At 43.3% G+C, this 23,426-nt stretch overlaps 1 protein-coding gene across 1 annotated transcript in view; it reads left to right on the plus strand.

Annotated features, from left to right (window-relative positions):
- The window catches only part of LOC306751141 (netrin receptor UNC5D-like), a gene marked incomplete at both ends in the record, with an annotated part of 151,307 nt that overhangs the window by 118,570 nt on the left and 9,311 nt on the right, over positions 1 to 23,426 (plus strand). Inside the window, 9 exons of the mRNA XM_079234680.1 lie at positions 1,391 to 1,565; positions 2,521 to 2,688; positions 5,730 to 5,894; positions 6,196 to 6,228; positions 9,217 to 9,402; positions 13,524 to 13,673; positions 14,628 to 14,846; positions 15,732 to 15,816; positions 20,393 to 20,564. Coding sequence (XP_079090806.1) covers positions 1,391 to 1,565; positions 2,521 to 2,688; positions 5,730 to 5,894; positions 6,196 to 6,228; positions 9,217 to 9,402; positions 13,524 to 13,673; positions 14,628 to 14,846; positions 15,732 to 15,816; positions 20,393 to 20,564 — 1,353 coding nt within the window. The remainder of the gene's footprint in view (positions 1 to 1,390; positions 1,566 to 2,520; positions 2,689 to 5,729; positions 5,895 to 6,195; positions 6,229 to 9,216; positions 9,403 to 13,523; positions 13,674 to 14,627; positions 14,847 to 15,731; positions 15,817 to 20,392; positions 20,565 to 23,426) is intronic.

Raw genomic sequence — 23,426 nt, forward strand, 5'->3', positions numbered from 1 at the left:
GCTCACCTCTCCCATCCTTTTGTGAGATAGGCTGCAGTGTTTGCAGAGAAGGTGATAAAGCACAAACCTCCCACTTGTCAAGGTTAATTCCCTACTTCCCAGATACTAGACAGGGCCGCAGTGAAATACAGAAGGCAGGACGAACAACAGTGTCCCACGCTTTACTCTATATTTGTAAGACTATAAGACCTCGAAATGGATAGATAGATAGATAGATAGATAGATAGATAGATAGATAGATGTATAGATAGATAGATGTATAGATAGATAGATATATATATATAGATAGATAGATAGATAGATAGATAGATAGATAGATAGATAGAAGTGTGTCTGTGCGTGAAGCAAAATACAAGTCTACAATGTGATTGCATGAATCCTTTAAATTGCATAAAAGACACATTTTTTTCTTTCTGATTTGAAATAGTTAATTTAGCATTTGTCCACCATGACAGGTTGAAACAGACTGCTGAGTAGATTAATGGCAGCAGCTGTGCCGAATTTCATACAGCATGGACGGCAACACAGGGGTTGATTAGACATTTAAGGTGTGAAACGCAAAGAACATAAAGGCCATGGATTGATAGACTGACCGATGCGGCCCACCAGGGTGGTTGCTTTGTTTGTCTTGAAGGCTGTGAAGCCAAATGATGAAAAGAGTTAAATTAAAGGCACATGATGAAAGACTTCTTGGGCCATCAAAAGGAGAAAAAACGTTTGTGACAACATGACTCCTGATTTATTGATTCCCCGACTCAATTTTTTCATCCAGGGTGTTTCAAAAGAGCAAAGCAATCTCTGAGTTTGTTGGCTGTTGTTATATTCCCCCGGCAAATAGACACTCTCCACAAGCGCAGGCACACACACACACACACACACACACACACACACACACATTCCAATGTGTGTGTGTGTGTGTGTGTGTGTGTGTGTGTGTGTGTGTATGTGTGTGCGACCCCATGTACAAACACACGGCGCTCCCAGTGGGGCGGAGTTTTTAATCCTCAAATACACTGCCATAAATCAAACCCCACTCCCTCGTGCCCCAGCTCGTCTCCCTCAATGAAAAGCTCAAGCCACTGGCACATTAATAGCAATTTACAGGGCCAGTCATGCGAGGAGAGTAGTATCAACACAGCGGCCTTTATTTTGTAATTCCTTATTACTTTCACTCCCTACATGGACACTAAATTGGAGGAAAAGTCGAAGATGTGACCTACGTACATCCCGCCCTCTGAGAGGATGTCATCCACGTTATACCGTCACCCACAAACCCCCCCGACCTTGCAATCTCAATGTTCTTCACCAACGTGGTGATAGTCTACTCCTCGAGTATGTTTATGTCTACGCATGAAATAATTTGAGTGACGTGTGCAAATGTTGTTTTCAGGTGGAATGGCTGAAAAATGAAGAACCCCTCAACTCTAAAGGCACCGTCGATTCAAGAGGCGACCACAATCTCATCGTCTCCGAAGCCCGGCTGTCTGATTCCGGGAACTACACCTGCGTTTCCAGCAACATCGTGGCCAAGCGGCGCAGCGCCACCGCCACCGTCGTGGTCTACGGTGAGGCGGGACTGAATATCAGATTAAAAAATAATAATAATCGCACAATGGTTTTCTTTAGGTTTTGCAGCACAGGTGATCAAAACAATGTCGACCAGGTTTCTTGTCTCTATCCAAATATCAATTTTCACTCCAGAAGTTGGCTGTCAATTTGGCCCTACTGAAGTCCCCGAAGTCATTAATATTAAAAGCACCACTCAACCGCAGCGTGCTGCCTTTTTCACAGTCTAATTAGCAGTTAATGGGCAAGTGATCTCTCATGTGTAAAAAAAACGAGAAGACACAGGGACAATATTTACAATCATTTTTATTTTTATTTTATTTTCAAGAAGTGCAAACGCCGTTTCCAGCCTTTTTAATGCCCCGCAGAGACGGAGGTGAATAAGTGAAATTATAATGTCATAATAGCATCACCTCATTTCACACCAGAGGAATACCTTGTTAATTGGAGTGTTCCTGTCCTCATTTCACTGACCTGTCATCCGGTTATTTCTTTCTTTCTTTTTTTCAGAGAGGACATTTAGCTGCTGTAGGAATTCATCTAATTCTTTCTGACACCCCGTTGTTGAGGCCCATCAATCATTAATGTCCTTAACGCTAATGAAGGCGAGACAGGTGGACAGGTTTTCTACTACCAATAGCCTCTGACAGATGTATAATGGTGGAATACTGGTATTTCTTCCCTTCCTATGACAGCAAATGAGCTGATTAGTCAGTCATCCCGCATTATTTTAGGCAACAAATCAGAGGGGAAAAAAGTAGACAGAAGTATGACACCATTGATCATCTTTTTAAAGACACCTCAGTTTTTCTTTTTCTTCCCCCGGATGAGTCGTTCATTGTCACTTTTGAGTGAAGCCCCTTGATGCAGAAAACACAGCACATAATGTGGGCCAGGTTTCCTTCTCGTCAAATCTGCTCATCCCTTTTCCTTTCATCCTTTGCCCACAAACAGTGAATGGAGGCTGGTCGTCGTGGACGGACTGGTCTCCCTGTAACGTGCGCTGCGGTCGCGGCGTGCAGAAACGCTCGCGCACCTGCACAAACCCAGCTCCTCTCAACGGGGGAGCCTTCTGCGAGGGCATGTCGGTACAGAAGAGCACCTGCAGCACGCTGTGTCCAGGTGAGCACAAGGACGTGGCCTTCATGCCAATAGTGATTGTGCACGCGCTTCGACGCACGCTGCGGGTTGCATTCAAGGACACGAGGAGATGTGGGTGCTTTGAAAGCATCGCATGCATGAGATATATCCTGAGATTCATTGTTTTTTTATTGCATTAAAGGAATAGTTTGCCATTTTTGGGAAAAGTATAGATAATTGTCACCGTTATCTTAAATACAAAGCTAAGCAGCTGCTTAGCTTAGCTTAGCATAGTGACTGGAAACAGGGGTAAACAGCTAGCATGGCTCTGTCTGAAGGTAACAAAATCTACCTACCAGCACGAAAGTTCACACATTAAAATGTTTTATCTTGTTTGATACATTGCACTGATTTCAAGTCAATCGTTGTACATGTATGCATGTACATATTGTTTTCAGTCAGAATTGGCTTTATTGGCCACGTACTAGTACACGTTTACCAGGAATTTACCTCTCTATAGAGATACAGCTCAAAAACGAGGACTGACAACAAAGCTGATTACGACTAAACATAATCATTAATGTGCAGACATGTATATTAATATGTACATACCAGAAGGTATTGTATTTTACTGTGTATTGGCTGTATTATATAATGACAATTAAGAGCAACCTTGAAATTTCAATCCTAGAATCCCATTTATTTTTTTTTGTACAAAAACCTTTATTCAGGCAAAAGTTTTACAGGGAGTCATGTGCTGGAACTATTTATTTGTCGGAAGCAGTCACTTTCTGGAATGTTGTCATTACTGAGCTTGACAAAGGAAAAGTGAGGCGCACAAACCCTCATAACAACCACAATGTGTTGATTTCTGACCTCGTCCAGTTCGCAGAATTGAGGTGTAAAATGTTATTAACTGAGCTTTGGATGCTTGTAGTTAATCGTCGGCTGGCCCGAGCTTCAAAACTCTTGACAAGAAAGCAAATCAGTAAAGTATTCTTAATAACTGTTAGGCAAAAAAAGAAAAAAACTTTAAGAATGTCAGCGTGTCCTTAAATGCATCACTGTGGAGACATTTCTCTCTGCCCACGAATGCATAACCCAACAATTACACAATAAATGTGACAAAACGTCAAGGCGACAACATGGTCTCTGTGACTGATTACTCAGGAGCGTTCAAAGCCTCTGTGAGTTTATTTTAATACCTGTAATTAACCGAGAACAGGTAGGAAACCAGTCTCAAAGCTGGAGGGACGCTTTGCAGTGAGCGGAAATCTCCTTTTTAACCAGTTGCATTTCACCAGGAAGGCATTGAATGCATTGCACGTCTCCGCTGCTGATAATGGCCGTTGTTTGTATCTGAAATCTAATGAAGTGGACCTTTTTTTAAAAACATCAGCAAATGAAGAGAACATGTAAAATGGAGAGAGAGAAACAAAACGGCGAAGCTGAGGATGTGAGAGAAAGAGCAGAGCAGCGGTTCCAGTTATCAAAACCTCCGTGTAATCTCCTCTGCCCAACTGTGTTCGAGACAAGCCTAAATTTATGATTTCAACCACAGCACCGGTATAAAGGGAAATGCTCATCAGGTTTAAGAAGAGAGGGGAAAAAAAAGTTATCAGTGGAAGCCATGTGCACTCCTCCAAACATTATCTCCTGCCTCCTTCTGAAGGATTCTTCCTCCCGCATCTGAGTTTGAACACAAACAGGGTGCATTTAGATTAGCAGGAAGAAGGAAACCTTCAGAGCGTTCGGAGGTGGAAAGGAGGCTTGATGGAGTGTGGCAGAAGCAGAAGTGTCTTTGTGCCCCGAGTCAGCAAGGCGGCTCAACATTTTTGGCACCCCGAGGTGGGAAATGTTTTCGTCAAGTTAGTAGTGCAGCTGTTGCCTCGGAAGTGTTCTCCCGTAAAGTTCTCCCAATCAACCCGTGCTCGTGGATCTCCTTCAGTCGCTTTGAGGATAGAAATGTTCTCACCTTTTTTTATCCCCAAACCTCGCTGTCACCACCATGCACATGTTAGTGAATCAGAATCCTTCTCAATTCTAAATCTATAAGACCGAGTGGTGTAACATGTGAAGAACGCTGTGCAGTTGCATGGCCCCCACAGTCAAAAAAATGAATAAAAAAGGCACAATCATTTTCATGATTGAACACATCGTGCACAATTGCATGGCACTACATGTTGGTGGGAGTAGTCGGTCATTATAGGCCAGCGATGGGCGACTTTAGGCACATGTGCTACCAATAACACACTATAGCGCGAGAGCGTTTCCTAGAAACTGTACCCAAACATCCGCTTGCCAACTTCCCTCTTTCCTGCTTCTGATTGGCTCGTACGCGTTGCCTTCTTCACAGAATTTGCTGAAAAGTTTATTGCTGATGAACAAGATTGCGGATGGCAGCTTTCTTGTATTGTGCTCTCATATATATTACAATGTCCTGATTATGGACATTATTATTATTATTTTAATATTGCTTTCATGGATGGAATACAATTACAGATCACTGATGTGGTGCCATAGTTTAACCTTAATGTTCACCTGAAAATTAAAAAAAAAGTTAATATTAAAAGGTTACACAATGCAGATACTCCACTTTAAGCTCGGACTGGGACACTATTTATACACGTTTTATCGTTGAATATTTTGTATATATTCAATGACAATAATGAATGAAGAAACCTCATTTCAAAGTTATTTCATACATTTAGGCAACGCATTAGAAAATGGTTCAAAATATTGTTGTCTAGATCCTTTTTTTATGAATGTGGTTGTATTACGCCATGCATTAATTCAAAATGTGTGTGTTTACAGATTCTAAGACAGTAGGGCCTTTATCATGAACTTCTACATTTATTCTCGAATGTGAGTGTAAAAACATTCAAACACACTGTTTGTGATTGATGCTCAGTGTTTGAATCTTTTAGAAGTGTGAGCACCGTTGTCACATCAGATCTTTATCCTTCAGTTCTTTGCCCGTGTGTTTGTTGACGAGTTGAAGCGACGACTCTACTTTGTGCACTTCAAACCCTTGTATGTGCATCCTTGCGTTCTTAAACGCTTGCCTCTGATATCCCCCTCAGTGGACGGCGGCTGGGGCGAGTGGAGCGAGTGGTCGGCGTGCAGTTCGGACTGCGAGAGGCAGCGCGGCAGAGAGTGCACGGCTCCGGAGCCCAAACACGGCGGGCGGCTGTGTGACGGCGTGGCGCTGGCTACGGACAACTGCACCGGCGGCCTCTGCACACAGAGTGGGTACCGTCGGCGACCATCTCCCTCACCGCTGCTCAGCAATGAGGGAGTGGGGAAAAATACTGTCGGCCCCATCGTGTTCAGGCACTGTGGGCAACTTTTGGCCCTGTGGGCTGGAACATGATCGTCATTATAATCATGCTCATTACCAGCACCTGCATCCATCTTCATATCCAGCCGCCACATATACATAATACACCGTGTGCAGGCATGGATGCATGCACAAGTGGTAATTGTATCAACTCAGACTAGCGTTCAAAAATAAAACTCTCAAATTCTGATGTTTCTCTGTCTTTGCAGATCGAAAGTTGCTCCATGACGCGAAGCCACAGGGTGAGTTCCTCCTCAGCGTCCATTTAGTTTGTAAAATGACCGGATCATACTTGATATTGATTGGCTGGAAGATGTTCATTGTTTTCGAATCTTCTCACTGCTCTTATCCAGCAACATCAGCATCTTCAGGGTGGGGCTGTAGCCCATGGGGAGATCCCTGTTCTCCCCAGCAAGACACTAAACCAATCGATTTTTTTATTTTGTATGTGTTCCGTCTTCATTAACTTTTAACCAGTAACACATATACTGCTGTGTATGCATCTCAACTAATCTCACAAGTGTTTTCTTTATTATAGCACTTTAAATTATTCAAATAGCCCTTGTGGTTGAGGAGAAAACACAGTTTTAGTGTGGGTATAAAAACCTTCGCAATTTTCGCAAAAACACAGCCGGGATTTAATAAAGGATTATAAATAAAAAAAATATAAAAAAAACGAAATCTTTATAAATGCCTTCATACTCGGGCCTCTTCTTTCAGCTGTTGCCAGGCTACACCGTCCACTGTTAGCTGTTGTAAAGTAGCACGATGTCCACATTTGTGTGACAGCACAATGTTTCTATCGAGGACCCTCACACACTCGCACCGAGGCAGTAAGTGAGAGCAATGTGTCCGACTGGAGCTTCAGCCGAGCATATCAGTAATTTCACTCAAATGGGCCGCATTGCCACAGAATGGGAAACAATACTTGTATTTTGATGTGTGGAAAGCAGTCATGGAATAAGAGGGATAAATCACTCTGACAGGTGCGGCCATGAAAGCGAACACACTCATTGTGAATAGCTTCTGATACAGATGTTCTGACGGACAAGATGTATGAATAATAAGTGGGGAATACAATATAGCATATGTGTTAGCGGATGAGAGAGGAAATACATTTCTGTCAGAAGCATTCAATTTCCAGTGATTTTTTTTGTGACATATAGAGGACACATTTCTGATTGAAACCTTTCAGCAGAAGGCGGCGGTGTTTAGTGAAGGATTTCTCCGCCCTTGGCATCTTCAATCCATTTACAATAACTCGTTGTATGTTGGGTCGCATCGCTTGTTCAAGCTGCAGCTGGGAACATTTATTAAAGTAACTTTTCGTCCCGATATCCTGACAGCACGACATGAGAGACATCATCAGTGTAAAAGTTTCCTCTGCCTCCCCTCAGGGCTCCTAATGGCGTTTGCAAGATTCCACCGCGCCCGAAAGGAAAACAACCAATCAGATCCAAGCAGCGTCTAACGCGGCTGTCAATCACTGCTCGTGAATTCCGATCAATCTGTCAAACTCTCAAACATGAATCAAGAATCTGTTTAACTGCGTTGCCTAATTCGCCACTCGAATGTTTTCAGAAACGTATTTTATCTGGAAAAAGAAAACGTTTGCGATCCGACGGCCATTTTGTAAAAACATGTCAAAGCACAGCCCATCAGCTTCTATTGAACAGAAGTTACAATTTGGAAAAAAGAAATAGAACAAACATTGTGCGGTTACATTGTATTGTGGAGGTACAATTATGTTGTAATGAATCAATTCTATCAACTGAATCGACTGTTCCCAACTTTATTAATATGTAGATTCAAGTCGTTTTTACTGTCATATGCACAGATAACAGACAGTTATTCTATACAATGAAAAGCTTATTTTGCTGGGTCCTCCTAACACAAAGAATTAGAATAAACTTAAGGTAAAAAATAAATACAAAATAAGGCACAAAATATAAAAGATACTGCAAATCCACTAATACCGATGGATGGATGGATACTTTATTCATCCCCAAAGGGAAACAGCAGCAAGCAAAGTTACATAGAAGACATATCAGGTATGAAAATTACTCAATATATACAACAAAACAGCAGAGCGTATTAATTTAAGGAAATTAAACAATAAATAAAGTGCAAAAATGCAAAGTATATGCAGTGTATATTACGTGTATATACAGTGAAATAGAAGTATGTACAGTGACTAACTAACTAATTAACTAAGCAGCAAAAGCGATGCAAGGGCTATTGATGTAGATATTGATTCCATTGATGGAGGATCTAGCCAGAGGTGACTTATTATAAAGTCTTGTAGCAGTGGGCAGGAATGTTCTCCTGTATCGGTCCTTGTGACAGCATTCCAACCCAAGCAGCACGTGAGCTGCGTCTGTGTATAAATTGCTTCATGCGTTATTTGACTTTTCTCAGTCAATGGGCCATGTTTGTGTGGATTATTGCCGCGTCGTCGTTCATACCTACAAAGCCCTTCCGCATTTTGTCCTGACTCGTCCTTTAACTCAGCGACATATTTGTGTTTGTCGGAAACAAAAAGAATGCAACCGCGCTGCCAAAACTTCCCAAGCCCCCAATTAACCTGCTACTGTAGCAGTTAATGCCGCTTTGCATATTTTGTCAATTCCTCCTCATTTGAGCTTCAGGCTACTTAGAGGATTTTGCAGCATGTCCTGTTTTCAGCGCAGATCTCATTATCTCTCAAGAACATGCTAGCAGCCCCCTTTATTTCCCCACTCGTTATTTTTCTTCGAGGAGTTGGACGCCGCTGCACTGGTGGGACCGTAATCATTGCCGATGAGCTAATTTAATGAATTGGTTTTGTCACATTATCCCAGTGGAACACAGAGCGCCTCCAACACCAGAGCCAAGCAGTGTTTGAAATGACAGTCAGGTGCTGGGTTGATTATAATCGCCTTCCTTCCGAGGTTCCTCATTAGTGGCTTTAACGCTCCACGATGGAACAATGAAGCTGTGCGTCAGGAGGCAGGAGAGGAATAGGAGGAACACACACAAAAATAAAAAAAGTAGTTTTCAAGCAGGGGTAGACTTGGCTCCTGTAAAAGAGTCTCATATCCTCAACTCGGCTGATGTTCCTCAGCAACACAGATTTTCAGTTTATTCCGGGAGAAAATGTCTGCCAGCTTCCTAATTACGACTTAGAGAGCAAAGAAAAAAGGAAAGTTGCTCAAAAATCTGTTTCTCTTACTCTCTCTCACTTGTCCAAGGTGTGGAGAGCAGCGGTGACGTGGCCCTGTACTCGGGCCTCGCTGCGGGGGTGGTGACGGTGGTGCTGCTGATCGTCGCTGTCACTCTCTACCGAAGGAGCCAGAGCGAGTACGGCGTCGATGTCATCGACTCCTCCGCCCTCACCGGGGGCTTCCAGTCCTTCAGCTTCAAGACCTCTCGTCAAGGTGAGCCACTGAGTGTCTTACAAATCCAATTTATACTCAAAATTGTGCCTTGCCACATTGCTGAATCCCTTCGGCGCACATTGCTTCTTACCGTAGGCGGAGGTTTTCAGGTTGGCGGGGGGCGGGGGGAGGGGGGGGGGGGGGGGGGGGGGTTTCACCGGTAGAGAGAGAGAGAGAGAGAGAGAGAGGGGGGAAAACAATGAAGAGCAGTAATGTTTGGCAGCACACAAATCTATCCGGCTTGCTTGATTAAGGCGTTGTGTTGTTTAACAATGCAGACAAACAGTTCACAGAGTGAAGTAAGTAGGTCTTAATTAAATGGAGATGTTCTAATTATATATTTCAAGGGAATAGGTAAATAAGCCTGCTTGAAAGGAGCAGTGTGTAGGATGTAGACAAACACTCGGACAGCTTATACTCTGCTGAGTGCACCATTCAATTTAATGTTATATTCTGCCAGGAAAATCCCCCTAAATCCTGCACACCTTTCCTTTAAAGAGTCGATGTATCTGTTTTGAAGGCAGCGGCTTAATTCTTTAAAGGTTATCAACCAGACAAGTCTTACTCCCAGTGTCTAAAACTTTAAGATGTACTTTTTTTACTTTACTTAATTAAAAAAGAGTAAGTTGTCCCATGCAGTGAAGAGCTCGCATTAAGTATTGCATCATTACCTAACAAAACGTTTCCCGATTCTTTTCCACCTACCCTCGGTTATTTCAACCACTGCTAACATTATGATGCAATATTTAATGGAAGTTCCTCAATGCGTCCTGTGATAATTTCCCACTGATAATCTTGGAGGTTGGAGCATATCCTGAGGAGGACATCTTTGATATGTGGCTGCACACATTCAGCATATGCAGCATATTAGGTTGTGTGGATAATCTACTGGGGCCATGTTGGCTGATTTGATTAATTCATTAGCATATGCACGCTGTTTGACTCGTGCATAATCACACTCAGCACATCCCGTAAATCAGAGAGCACAGTTGATGCGTTTTAATGCAAACTCTTTATGGCTTGCTTTGCATGTCCACACCTGTCACTCCTGCTGCTGTATGATAGCTACAGGTATTTAATAAGCCCGACAGCTGGGGATGATAACTTTGGTTAAATTATTTAGTGCAGCACCAAACTCTGTGTTCTGTGATTTGCATTTTAAACTTGCACCAGATAACAAAAAAAAAGTTTTTATCTTAATTAGAAAATAAAAAACCTCAACATACGTGAAAGGAGTTTATGTGATTCTGAAGAGCCTCTTCAACCTCTAAAGGTGCAAACAGTGTTCTTTGCACTTGACTTTGCAGTAAGAGGTTGTTAAAGAGCAGTTAAAAACAAGTGCTAAAATCACTATGCTCCACCTCCTTTGCATAAATATAACCCCAGCTGCGCCGCTACATCCACCTTCACCCAAGTGGGTTCCTCTGGGTTCTCCAAATGACCAAACAGGCTCAAGCACCGAAAAAGGGTCCTTTAACTTTGAAAGAGTTGGATACAAAATAAAATGCAGCGTTAAGTGTTTTTTTGCTAAAGCTATTCCTTTTTTTCATCTATCTACCTTTTTTCGTGTATTGACTGTGTTATTAAAAAAAAACCTGGTGATCGAAGTCAAGAATACGTGGATTTGGTTGATTCGATTTTTTTTTTTTTAACCTAACGAAATGAAAAGTAGCTTTTTGACTGCAATCATACTATTCTAATTAGTGTGATGATTCAAAGGACCCTGAAAATCCATCCAAATTTAAATTAAGTCTGCAGTTTTGCCCGGTAATACATCGAGAGGGCATTATAATATAAATGAAGTGTCAGTCTCCTCCAAACGTAAGAACCACGCACGAATGCAGAGAGGAGACCAGCTCTCATTTTTCAGCTTGTCTCCAGATGAAATAAAGTACAGACACACACACACACACACACACACACACACACACACACACACACACGCATGCACACTTTCACACACAGAGACAAGAAGATACAAGTTGTGGTTCTGATTCTATTGTACTCAAATACTGTAAATGTACTTAAATATTCAAGACATTTTGTGTTATATAAAGTACCGAACATGCAAACGTTATTTGTTTATTTGTATTAACGTGTATGCATACATGAATTATGCATATATTTCCTTGTAAGTTGATATAACTACATCAATTATTAAAATGCTTCAGGGGCCAAAATGACTGGATTTAATTTTCCCCGTTTGTTTACTTGAGCCTTCTGGAGATTCTTGCTGTCTGTGCTGTAGTGCAGTAAATGTCCAATAACGTACGGTGCAAGGCGTAATCTATAAAGCACAACATGCATTTATTGCTTTATTTCCACACATCAATATACCTAAAGCAATACACGTTCGCCGGAAACATTTGGGGTTCTCAACCAATTTAAAATGTAACTCTTATCTCTTATTACTTAGACCTTCTGTGGTACCGTATATTCAGCAATAATATTAAGCAAGAGGTGTATCGTCAGTTTGTGGCGTTATCGGTTGTTCTGGCAATTATCTTGCATGCAACAAAACTGCAGTTAATTATTCATGATTACAAATTAAAACTGTAATATATGATTGTTGTTTCACCCGGCTCCCGGATGGAGCATTTGTGGCCCGGCGTTTCCAAACACAGAAACATCAGAGCTCAGAAGTGTGTTTTCGCCCAGCAGATTGAGGCATATTTTTTTTTACAGGGCTGGCATTATGGGTCGCCACAGCAACAGCTATCAGCAGGGGGAGTAATAAAGTTCATTTTGATAACGCCGCAGGAGCCGGGGAAAGCTTTAATCTTTGGTCCCCGTCCTCCTCGATGAAGGGGTAAAAATGCAACGCGCCCCCCCCCCCCCCCCCCCCCCCCTCCTCTTTGTTGCAGCCGGCTTCGGCTCACACTGCTGCAGAAAGTTACACGGCGATTAAATTTCACTTCTCTCTTGCAATCACGTCCTCGATCATGAGTCACTCTGGCAGCAGCTCACCCAATTCCCGACTAAATAAATCGGCAATTCTTTGCTCATTAAGAGGATCCACGCTGTTCACTTAGCCGCGTATTCCGTCGTCATTTCACGCTCCCTGAAACAGCTGTCAACGGGCCCTTAAGATAAACAGATTGATCTTATCTGTAATAGCTTGTTTTTGTTTCTCTCTTTGTTTCCTTATTGATTTACAACGTCAATTGTTTTATTTAAAATTCGGACCTTTATTTATTCACGATAGTCCCGTTGAGATTTATTTATTTATCTCTTTATTAACCCGAGAACACTAACGTTACAAATAGTAACACCATCATTAACGTCGGGTATATTTGACCCGATATATAATGTACCTGATAAAATATACTTCTGAAGTACTCTTCTTTTATTTTACCCTATAGAACTTCTCATAAAACGGAAAGCAGGTATCATGGGGGGACCCTAAAAAAAGGCTCAGAATTGGGTGAAAAATTAGGGAATCATAAAACATGATAAAAAATCTAAATAATGGAACTATGAACTTGTTTTTTGGTCCTGGGACATGTCAGCCTTGTTCCGTGAAGAAACATTCTCCCTGCAAAGGTAATATCCACCCGAATTTTTTTTACCCTCTATCACTAACGTCGGGTGAAAATCACCCGAACACATGCCTGTTGAAAAAAACAGGGATTGGAGCAGAGAGACACGCCCACCTTCATTAAGACACGCCTACCTTCAATAAGACACGCCTACCTTCAATAACGTCAGTGAGCAGCATGAAGCTACACAAACACCAACGCAGCTGAAAATGACGTAACCACAATTGCGCGGGTAAAAATCACCCGACATTTGTGTTAATGAATTCTCAGATTGTCAGATTGTCTCCGTATCTCTTTAGCCCCCCTTTGACATCCGATTAAAGCACAGTGCTACACCCCAGCTGTTCAAATGTGCCAAGTGTCCCTTTTAATTGAGACACTGGTACAGGAAGGTGTCTGCCACACCTGTTTCCAAGGTGTCGATGTTATTGCCGTAGGTTGATAACAACTGAGTGCCGTGACGTGCTTTAGGTTGAATTGCTGTTGATCGAGGCTAGAGGTTGCCAAATGTTTCACACGGCACCCTTTAAAGATGTGTAATTATTGACAGTAAATAGCGTTTTGTCTTTGTGTGTTTTTCAGCAAACCCGCTGCTTATTAATTCATCCATGCAACCCGATCTGACGGTGTCGCGTACCTACACCAGCCCCATGTGTTTTCAGGACTCCATCGACAAGGAGCTGATGGCCGAGCGCTCACTCCTCGACCCATTGCCTGATCTCAAGGTCAAAGGTCAGAAAATAGAAGTGTTTTGAAAGCACATGTGTATTTGTGTGTGTGTGTGTGTGTGTGTGTGTGTGTGTGTGTGTGTGTGTGTGTGGTGGTCAACTACTTTTGGAGAGGCAAGCATTACAGAGCAGGATAGAGTTCTGCAGTGTCAGTCTGAAGGATAATCCATCTTGCTTGAAACCTGCTTCGAGGCAATCTCTAAGGCAGCCGCCATACAAAGAGAAATAGTCATCACCTTGAAGGGCGTCCCGAATTGACCATTCGCTAAGGCACGACCCCCTTAGTTACTGTTGCAACGCCTGTCAAGCTTTTCGTTCTTGCACGGCACATAATAGTTTACAGTGATACAGATTTACCGCTCTAAATGGGTCCTTGACAGAGACAGAGGGACACAAAAGCAGCCTCTTTGTCTCCGGCAGCCATCAGTTCTGCTCGCTGAGATATCAACTGTAAGAAAGTTCAGAAAAGTCTAAATTTCCATGCAACAAACTTTTTAGTTCAATTTAATTTCCCAAGTTTTGGCTTTGAGTTCATCCAGCTTAGAATTTAGATGTTTTACTCATAAATATGTATTCAAAGTGATTCCATTCTCTTAACTTAATCTCTAATGTTTGTACTGTATTCACTTGGTGTTTTCAGTTAGTAATTGAACTTGATTATACTAAGTTTGATGTTTTAAAAGGGGATTTGTTATAATAATAATTGTAGCTGTCATATGACTCACAGCAGCAAGGGGCTGAAGTGCACATCAATCCCCATAATGCTTTGCACTGTTTGAATTTAGATGAGAGAAGAAGACCATGTACCTCGTCAGAGACGCATTAATACAGAATAAAAAGACACGTTCTTCAATAAAGATGGATTCCTGCATTCCTGTCTTTTCCTCCTGGTTCTAATGTGTATGATCTGGGTTTGTTTAACTGCAACAGAGTCCCTGTTATTTCCTTGTATCTGTAGGGGTGGCAGAGAGGGCAGAGTACCACGTCATGTCCCACCCTCAGACATTTCCAAGGGGCCTGGCTCCAGACTACAGAGGGGTTGCGGTCGGGACCACGCTGGGCCGAAGAGGCAAAACCCTCTTCCCTCCACAAGTCTCTCTGACTCCCAGCAGGCCTCTCCACAGAGCCACCGCGGTGTTCGGTCACGCTGGAGGCAGACTGGTGGTGCCGAACACAGGTGAGCCCACTGCGGGCAAATCTAATTCGATACGTTCCCGTGTTAAACTGAAATTCACTCGACGTAAAACCAGAAATCACAGAGGAGCTGGAATCTATAACTTACCACATTTCGAGAAAAAAAAACTAGAGCAAAGCTGATACGATACAGGGAATGTTATTTTACCTTTTCATGCTGTTTGACCTCGTCAGCGTTGGCCTACAAGTGGAAACGTTATTGATCGAGCGAGTAACTTGAACATGAATACACTATTTACTGAAGTGATGAAGTGAGTCAGCCTTGGCTTTACTCACTTCTCAGTGTATGGAAGGTTTTTCTAGCCATAGTAAATGCATGATCGTTTGCGTTTCAATAGATTAATTCATCTTTTGTAAAAGTATTTTCCGCTTTGGCATTGGCACACTGGACGCTGTGAAGAAATTGTTAGGGAGCGCATGTGATGTAAACATGTGACGCTCAGTCTACCACATTATTCAGGCAGCTCTTTTTCGTGGCCTACATTCATCATCCTGTCCCTTGAGGGCCTTTAACTGCAGTGTAGATTGGCAGTAATTGTTTATCATACAGTAGAATATTGTCGACGTGCGTGTGTGTGTGTGTGTGTGTGTGTGTGTGTGTGTGTGTGTGTGTGTGTGTGTGTGTGTGTATCGAAGAAACGGACTGCGTAGGTGTGTGAGAGAGATTGCTGGCAGCATTGATTCACGACGCCTTGGGGACTTGCTTCCATCACCTTTTTCCTGGTGCCATCACCTGTCCCCTTTAGTAAAGACACCTGACAGCCGGGCAGCTGTGTGTGTGTGTGTGTGTGTGTGTGTGTGTGTGTGAGTGTGTCTCTGTCTGGCTGGCTGTGGGTTGATCCGTTTTTGCATGCCTGCTTCTCCGCAGGTATAAGTCTGTTGGTGCCTCACGGGGGGATCGCAGAAGACACTACCTGGGAAACGTACATGATCATCAACCAGGAGGACAGCAGGTGAGGGACTCTCACTGAGGCGGCGCAGTCTGCTTCATAGGCTGCTCTCTTTTAATCTTCCAGCCCGTCACGCCGCATCTCTCATCCCTCATCCCACTTCCCCGCCACCCCGCCTCGTCTTCTCTTTGCCAAACATGCGCCACAAACAGACAGCGTGTACAGTACACATACAGACGTGCGCCCGCCCGGCATGGGGTCCTTGCTCATCTCGCAGTCACTGCAGGGGAGGGACACCATGTGTCATAAATACACCGGCAGCTGCAAACAGATTGCATCACTGCCTTAAGCAACTGTCTCGGCAGAGAAACATACACTCCGTGAGTCTGCCTGCCTCTTTTGTGTTCTCAAGACACACCTGTGACAATATCTCTCCCCGTCGCGACCGGTTGGAGAGGTGGATATCGCGAACTCTGTCGAGCCGCGGTGATACTGACGAGGCATTTGGCTCGGCGTACTCGATGATGGCTGCCGCCGCCTGCCAACAGGATTCTATTTCTGTGACTTTGACGTTGAGATTTCCCACAAAGCTATTACTTGAGGAGAAAATGGCATGATAGATAAGAGGTGTTTGAAAAGGGGTGTAATACCTTTGACTTCAGAGCCTCAAAGGGTATCTGACAAGCAGAAGTCAGTTTTTGGACGTGTTCTTGATTCACAGCAGACAGTATCAATGTGTCAGCGCGTCGGTTGTGAAAAGCCCCGCGAGCGAGATATTGCCTTCACAACGCGGCTAACCGCCTTTTGCCTCGCGATGAAATTCGATTTCTGCGTCCGAGGAGGAATCAAAAGTGACATTTATTGGCAGATGAAATTCAACCGTCATCTCACCTCACCTCCACCCACCCCCGTTAAGTGCCGAGGATCATCTGGGTAGAGATACAGATCAAAGGTCACTTATAGGTTGTGGCTGGGAGCTCGGTTAGCGGGCCGGTTATACACTCCCCTGCCTCCGAGTCTCCCCCGATTCAGCCAAGCTGCTGCCCTCCAGGCTGCTGCTCTGCTCCGATAAGCCGGATGCTGTTTACTTCTCTGGCTGCCGTTTAAGGAGCCGCAGGAGCCGTGCACCGCTGAGCTGTCACTCAAAGCCTATCTTCTGACAGCCGCAGAGTCCACGGGAGAAATTGCATCCTTTCTTCCCATTCAAACTCGGCCATCTACATAAGACGATGCTTTCCCTCAACAAAGAATGGGAATCGATCAGCTCTGGCTCGGTTTCAGGTGTTTTCGCGAGAGCTGCCGTTCGTCCTCTGTGCCTTGACGGGGTTGTTCTGTGTGTGAGCTTCTCCAGCTCCGGGGGGCGGGGCAGCGGGTAGTCCAAGGACAGAATCTTAGTGCGCGACAAAAATGAAATAACATGCCTGACGGGATGTGGCTGACACAAGTTTGAGTCAATGAGCTGTCTCTTTTCCTTTCGTTGAAGGTACCAATTACTCCGTAGTGTCAGTAATATTCTCATTAAACTACGCTTCCTTTTAATATTTTGGTTCGTGGTTGCTTTTGAAGTCACACTTTATGTACCGTCCCGTTCGTATCAACTGGGTTGACCAACTTTATTTCGTTTTAATACTTTACTAAGCCTCTTGAAGCCAGATATTCCACTTGAAGGTTCTCCATTCGACATTCAGAGCATAAATATAGCAGCAAACTGATATTTGCAATGTTAATATAGCGGAGTAATGTCTACCTGAGCAGAATGAATACTCTCAAAGCTTTGTTGAAGTAGCCGGCCGGACACTTTTCAATCCATGTTAAGGGCCTTCCCCATTATTTCCAATGACTTTTTGTTCTTGTATACATTTTGGTGAACTGACATATTAACTTCAGTGTAAGATTCCAATGTAGTTATGTGTTTCTAATGCTTTTAAACCCTGACTTCATACCACAGTAAGAGCCTGAAACACTAATGAGGCATTGTCAAAATATTTTTTGTAACTGTGGGGCAAATAACAAAAACATAACCAGTAACGAATGTCACGCCGGATGCTTTTGTGTGAAAAAGTGAAAGAGGCGTCTTGTGCGTTGGGCACATATGAGTGAAGCCTTAACTAATAGCCTCGGTCTATTATCTGCACTTTAACTATCATCCTGGAGTGATTTGTCTTTGTTCTCATAACCACAATCAGAGATGCTAAATAAGCATCTTTAATCTGTGCTTGCAGGCAATCTGGCTAATTACCATCGTCTCAGCAGCAGGTAACCTTGGTTTCCTCCGAGCCCGGGGCTGATTAGCACAGAAGTGCAGCTGCTGGGCCACGGTGCTGTCTGGATGCGCGGTATTATTTTTAGACAGCCGATCTTGAACTCTTAATTATTTCGATTGGTAACGTTATAATGACAAAGATTCACACAGCTCTCTGCACCACGAACTGTTAAAATAACTGGAGCCCAAAAAAACACGTTTTGCAGTGTGGGAGCGTCCCACTCTCTCAGCACACACACACACACACACACACACACACAAACACACACACACACGCTCATACATCACCCCTCAACTTTCCACCTCCGTCCTTAAACCAAGCCATTCATCTTACAGGTATTTGTTTCAGGATGTAAACTACTTGCTCCAGTAGAAATGGTGTTTTCTGACTTTGAAGATCTTTTTCGATAACAGTACTTTGAAGTTGAAAACTACTCAAATAGGAAAGCCCCAATTCAATGCTGGACACGTGTGGATAATGTGCTACAGCAGGCCTGGCCAACCCGCGGCTTCTTGCGTTCATGTCGAAGTTTTTTTTTAAAATTTTTTTTTATCTTTTTATTGATTTTGCAAATACTTTAGACCACTGGTGTCGAAATCAAGGCGCGACGGCTTGAAAGCCATGAAATCGCAGACCCGTTTTCAGTCATTTGCGACCCGTTTTCAGTCATTCGCGGATCATCTGTTTTAAGTTTGATCTTTGATAGAGTAATGTTGGTTTCTTAACCCTAAATTAAATGGATTTATGTCGTAGTAACAGAGACATTTTAATTTGGCTCACGGGGGGGGGGGGGGGGGGCTCTTAGTCTCTGACTGGTTGGCCACCCCTGTGCTACAGTCATTGTCTGAGCTGAAACATGGAATAATTAAGTGATTAGTTGGTTGAAAGTGTTTTGTAAATGATGAATTGTTTCAGTCACATTTGTTCTGTTCAGCTCCTTTAATGTGAGGATTTACTGCTTTCTGCTTCCATTCTTCATCACTGTGATCTAAATATCTTTATTTTTTAGCCTCATAGACAGATAATGGAAGACGTCTGTAAAAGGAATCAGTGATTGGTCAATTGATAGATTCCCAATTGACCAATCGCTAAATCCCGCCCTCATCCTTTGGATCTAGTCCCGGTTTAACGTTGTGTAATATATATATATATATATATATATATATATATATATATATATATATATATATATATATATATATATATATATATATATACTCGTTAGTTTAACTGTGTTCCTTAATTTCATTGTCTTCTGTCTTCTGGTGTTGTGGTTCACATCAACACTGTGATCTGTAGCTTCAGCTTCTATCTTTAGCTTTTGAACCGCTTTTCAGCTGCTCACTTTGACATCTTTGATATATCCTTTAAACACATGTTGTCGACCATTCAGTTTTCTTCTCTGTAAAATCACGTTTTTTTCCCAAAAACTAGATTCATAAAGTGAGTGCAGTTAGTGACAGTGTGGGCTCCCTGGTAGCGCCGACATTGTGACGGAGTAGCAGGGGAGGCTCAAATTCTCTGTCTTGCTAAAAGTTAGAGGACACGATGATCTGAGCAAAAAAAAGGAAAAATCAAAATAAATATTGGGAAAAAGATCGGAATTAGAATGGGATTGAGACACAGCTGTAAACGTGGTTACACACCGAGTCAATAACCATGTCAACATGAGGAGTGTGACCTATAAAAAGCATACTTCTCCCTCTGTTGGTGTTGACTATATTTGTGTGCACACTTCATACATTCGTGATGCATCTGTGCCAGCATGTCAGACTGTGTCCCCGCTGCAGTTGCATTAATGATGTTGAGAAATATCCACGCTGTGACAACAGCACCAGCATCGTGTCCTGTATATGTGAGGTGTCCAGCCGGGCCAGCTGCATGACTGATGGTGGTCCCATTGATTGCTCTCAGTCTTCAGGGCTTCCAGCCAAGATTGGGCCCCTGGCCAAGAGCAGCTTGGCCCAGCTAATCTGTCACCGGGCCGGCCAGAGCCGGCTTCATAAGCTCCATCGACCCACAAAGCTTACACGCTGTGTGCTAAAGCCTGTCCTCCCTTGCCCCACTGTCCATTAGTCTTGGTGCTTTAATCTTCCTCTATCTGTGTGTCTGTGTGTCAGCTAGTCAGGGATTGATTCATTATGCGTGTCCGAGGATTTGAGTTTACTTTGTTCATAGGCCAGGGTCGCACCCTGCTATCCCGAACGCTTGTTTAAGCAGTGATTCATTAGCTGTGATGTTTGTTGACTTCATTTTCTGTCTGAAAACCTTTTTTTTGATTTTTTTGATCAGAGAAACATAAATCTGCTGTTCTCATGAATGTCTGCGCTATCATGATGTCTGACACTTTTATTTGTACCTCCGTGTTTGTGCAGTGCTGTGTCCGACGACGGGTTAGAGATCTTCTTGAGCCCCGCGGTCACGTACGGCCCGCCGGGCCTTGACCTGTCCTGTCCCATAGCCATGACCGTGGCCCATTGTGCGGAGGTTGCTGCCGATAATTGGACCATCCGGCTAAAGAGACAAACGCAGGACAACAAGTGGGAGGTGAGCAATTTCTATTAAACTTCCACCGTGGTTATCGGGTCCGAGTTCTCTGCTGGAACATCAGTGCAGAATGTTAACAAGTGCAAACACACAACTTTCACCAGCGGCCAGAATATCAAAACGATCTGATAAAGCTGCTACCGCTTACTTTGATGAAAATGTTCATCCCGTAGTGAAGTCATGCAAGCACGGAGCCGATTTCAGGGTTGCCAGCTCAGATTCGTCATTCTGTATAAAAATTCTGCCTTTCAAGCTCTACCTCATGCTGTCATACATCCAGAGGAAATGTCAGACCAAATGCAAATGGCGGCTATTAGTCATTGAAACATTCATTTCTTTTCCCCAGTTTAATGACACAAGTATTTCAAAGCATTCCTCCTTTATGATTCTAGGAAGTCTGCATTACAACTGTTCATCAAATAAAACTCAACAGGCACAAACAACTTTACGACAATGTGTGTGCATACTGCACATTCTGTGTATCTGTTTGTCTTTTGTTATTTATGATCTGGCAAAACAGTAAGTAAAGGCATGAGGGTGTATGAATCACCCCAATTATTTTTGAAAATAATTATTATACTCACTGGTACCACCATGACTATAACTGATTTAGATTTGGATTCCTGTGAATTGCAGAGAATACCATCCATCAAATTCATTTACCTACTTTAATAATGACAAAACGTCATCCTAATCAAATATAATACACGGCAATAAATAATGACTTCCTTGCAACAGTGAGGGAGGGAGTCGGTTGTATCTAGAGACAGATTAAAGAGACATGCAGTACAACGAGGGAAACAGAAGTAACTGTGATTCATCCTTACAAGAAGGATATATATATATATATATTTATATATAGGGGCATTAAATATATATACTGTATATATATTTAAACTGCTAAAAGGTTGCCGGACCTAGTCCAGTCTGATACTTTACAAGGTCAAAAACAGATAAAAAACTGGCAGGTGAGCTTTTTGAAATATTCAAGACCCCATGGCTCTAAATACAGTTTGCATTTGCTGTATTTGTTATTGCTGCTGTGTTTTCCTTTCAGTGAAATAACACCTTCTAAAAGGCCTTCAACTCCTGTCCTGAAGCGCTGCTCCTCAGTCTCGCAGAGACTTGTTCAGACTTCTGACTTTAATCCAAACACCCTCCATCCATTTCCTCGCGCCGCCTCGGCAGAGGACACGTATATAAGATGCTCTTTTAATGTTTGACTAACCTCATCAAAAAGCAACGCGGACCTCATCGAGGCAGAGTGACCCCGGGAGCCGGCCGGGTTTGCGTGACCTCGTAGGGCCCGCGGAGCTCTTTCCCCTAGGCGGGGTCCTTTCACTCCGTGTGACATTTACACAGACGTAATTTGCCGGCGGACGTGTTGCACAAAGGGGAGATATCAAAAGAGCCATCGCTGATGGTAGCTATATGCCATCGGAGAGAATAGGAGAGAGAGAGAGAGACAGACGCAGACAGGTTCGGAGACAGAAGGGGAGATGTTCTCCAAGAAAATGTTACGCCGTGACCCGTCTCTGTCACTGTGAAATAATGAGCCCTTTATCTCAGGAAGGGTGCTTACTCAAAACCTAATCTCTGGAATTAGTAATATAATGGGAGATGGAGGTCTCTCTCCCCCTCCGTCTGTCTCTCTCTCCCCTTCTCCCTCGCTATGTCTGCCTCTCAGTGCCATTCCCATTAAAGCTTGCACTTTTGTACCGCTAGAGTTTGACTCCATCATTTCTCCCCAGCTGCCTGGCAGGGATGAGCTATGTAGTGGAGATCCTTCATGACTGCTGCAGCGCTAATAGGGCAGGTTTCGGAAGCTGTGGGCCACTAAATTACCCTGCATTGCTTAATATGGCTCAGCCAGGCCATATGCAGAGGGGACCTGTGGGTCACGGTAACGTTTCAAAGGTGATTTAGGGAGGATTGAGCACGAGATGAGGAGCAATTGGCCATTGGATGCAACTGCACCCCGCTAATCCGTTTTGTCAGTGTTACTGTATCCCCATCTGTTTAGTTGATGTGTCATTATTCATTTGGCCCGCGTTCAGCTCTGCACACTTCCTGATTCTGAGTCTGTGTACGAGGGAAGGCTTCCAGTTTACACTCTGTGAAGTGTCTTCATAATATCCTGACACAACACAGACACCACTTGATTGTAAACTGCTGCTCTCGTGGCCTGTTACACAACATTGTTGGCACTTTTATTCTCTTTGTGTATTTCTCGCCGTGCTAATAACTCATTAGATAGAAGATATAATTAAGGATCAACCGTCTTTGCAACGATTAGTGGCAGAAACATGGTCCCCAGCAAGTACGCAGACGCTTCGAGCGCGACGCAAGATCAATTTCATACCTCGTTGCATTCTGGGGTGTGTCGTTTGAAAAGCGTAGCGCTGTCTGAGCTGCGGTCGTAGCGTTGCAGTTAGAGGCGCTGTAACATGAAACAACAAGCGAAAGCTGACCTCAGAACCAAGGTTGCCCAGTTTGGAGTGGCGTAGAGCGCCGTATACGGCTCTAGGAGCGGCAGCGACCTGTCAATCACAGTAAGCCCGCCCTAAAGCATACTCTGCTTTATGGTCTATTTCAGTGATTCTCAAATGGGGGTACGTGTAACCCCTAGGGGTACATAAAGGCCTATGTAAGATTGTTTAATATATATATATATATATATATATATTAAAAGTTCATAAACTGAATTGTATATATTCGATATCAAATCAGACACTGATGGCACAGCGCTGTGTATTACATCTTTTTTTTCAACCAAAAATGCTTTGTGCTGGTTAGGGTGTGCTTTGCGGGAAAAACATGTCCACAGGGGGATCATCACTGAAAAAAGGTTGAAGACTACTG

Source organism: Taurulus bubalis (genome assembly GCF_910589615.1).
Source record: "Taurulus bubalis genome assembly, chromosome: 19".
NCBI lineage: Eukaryota > Metazoa > Chordata > Actinopteri > Perciformes > Cottidae > Taurulus > Taurulus bubalis.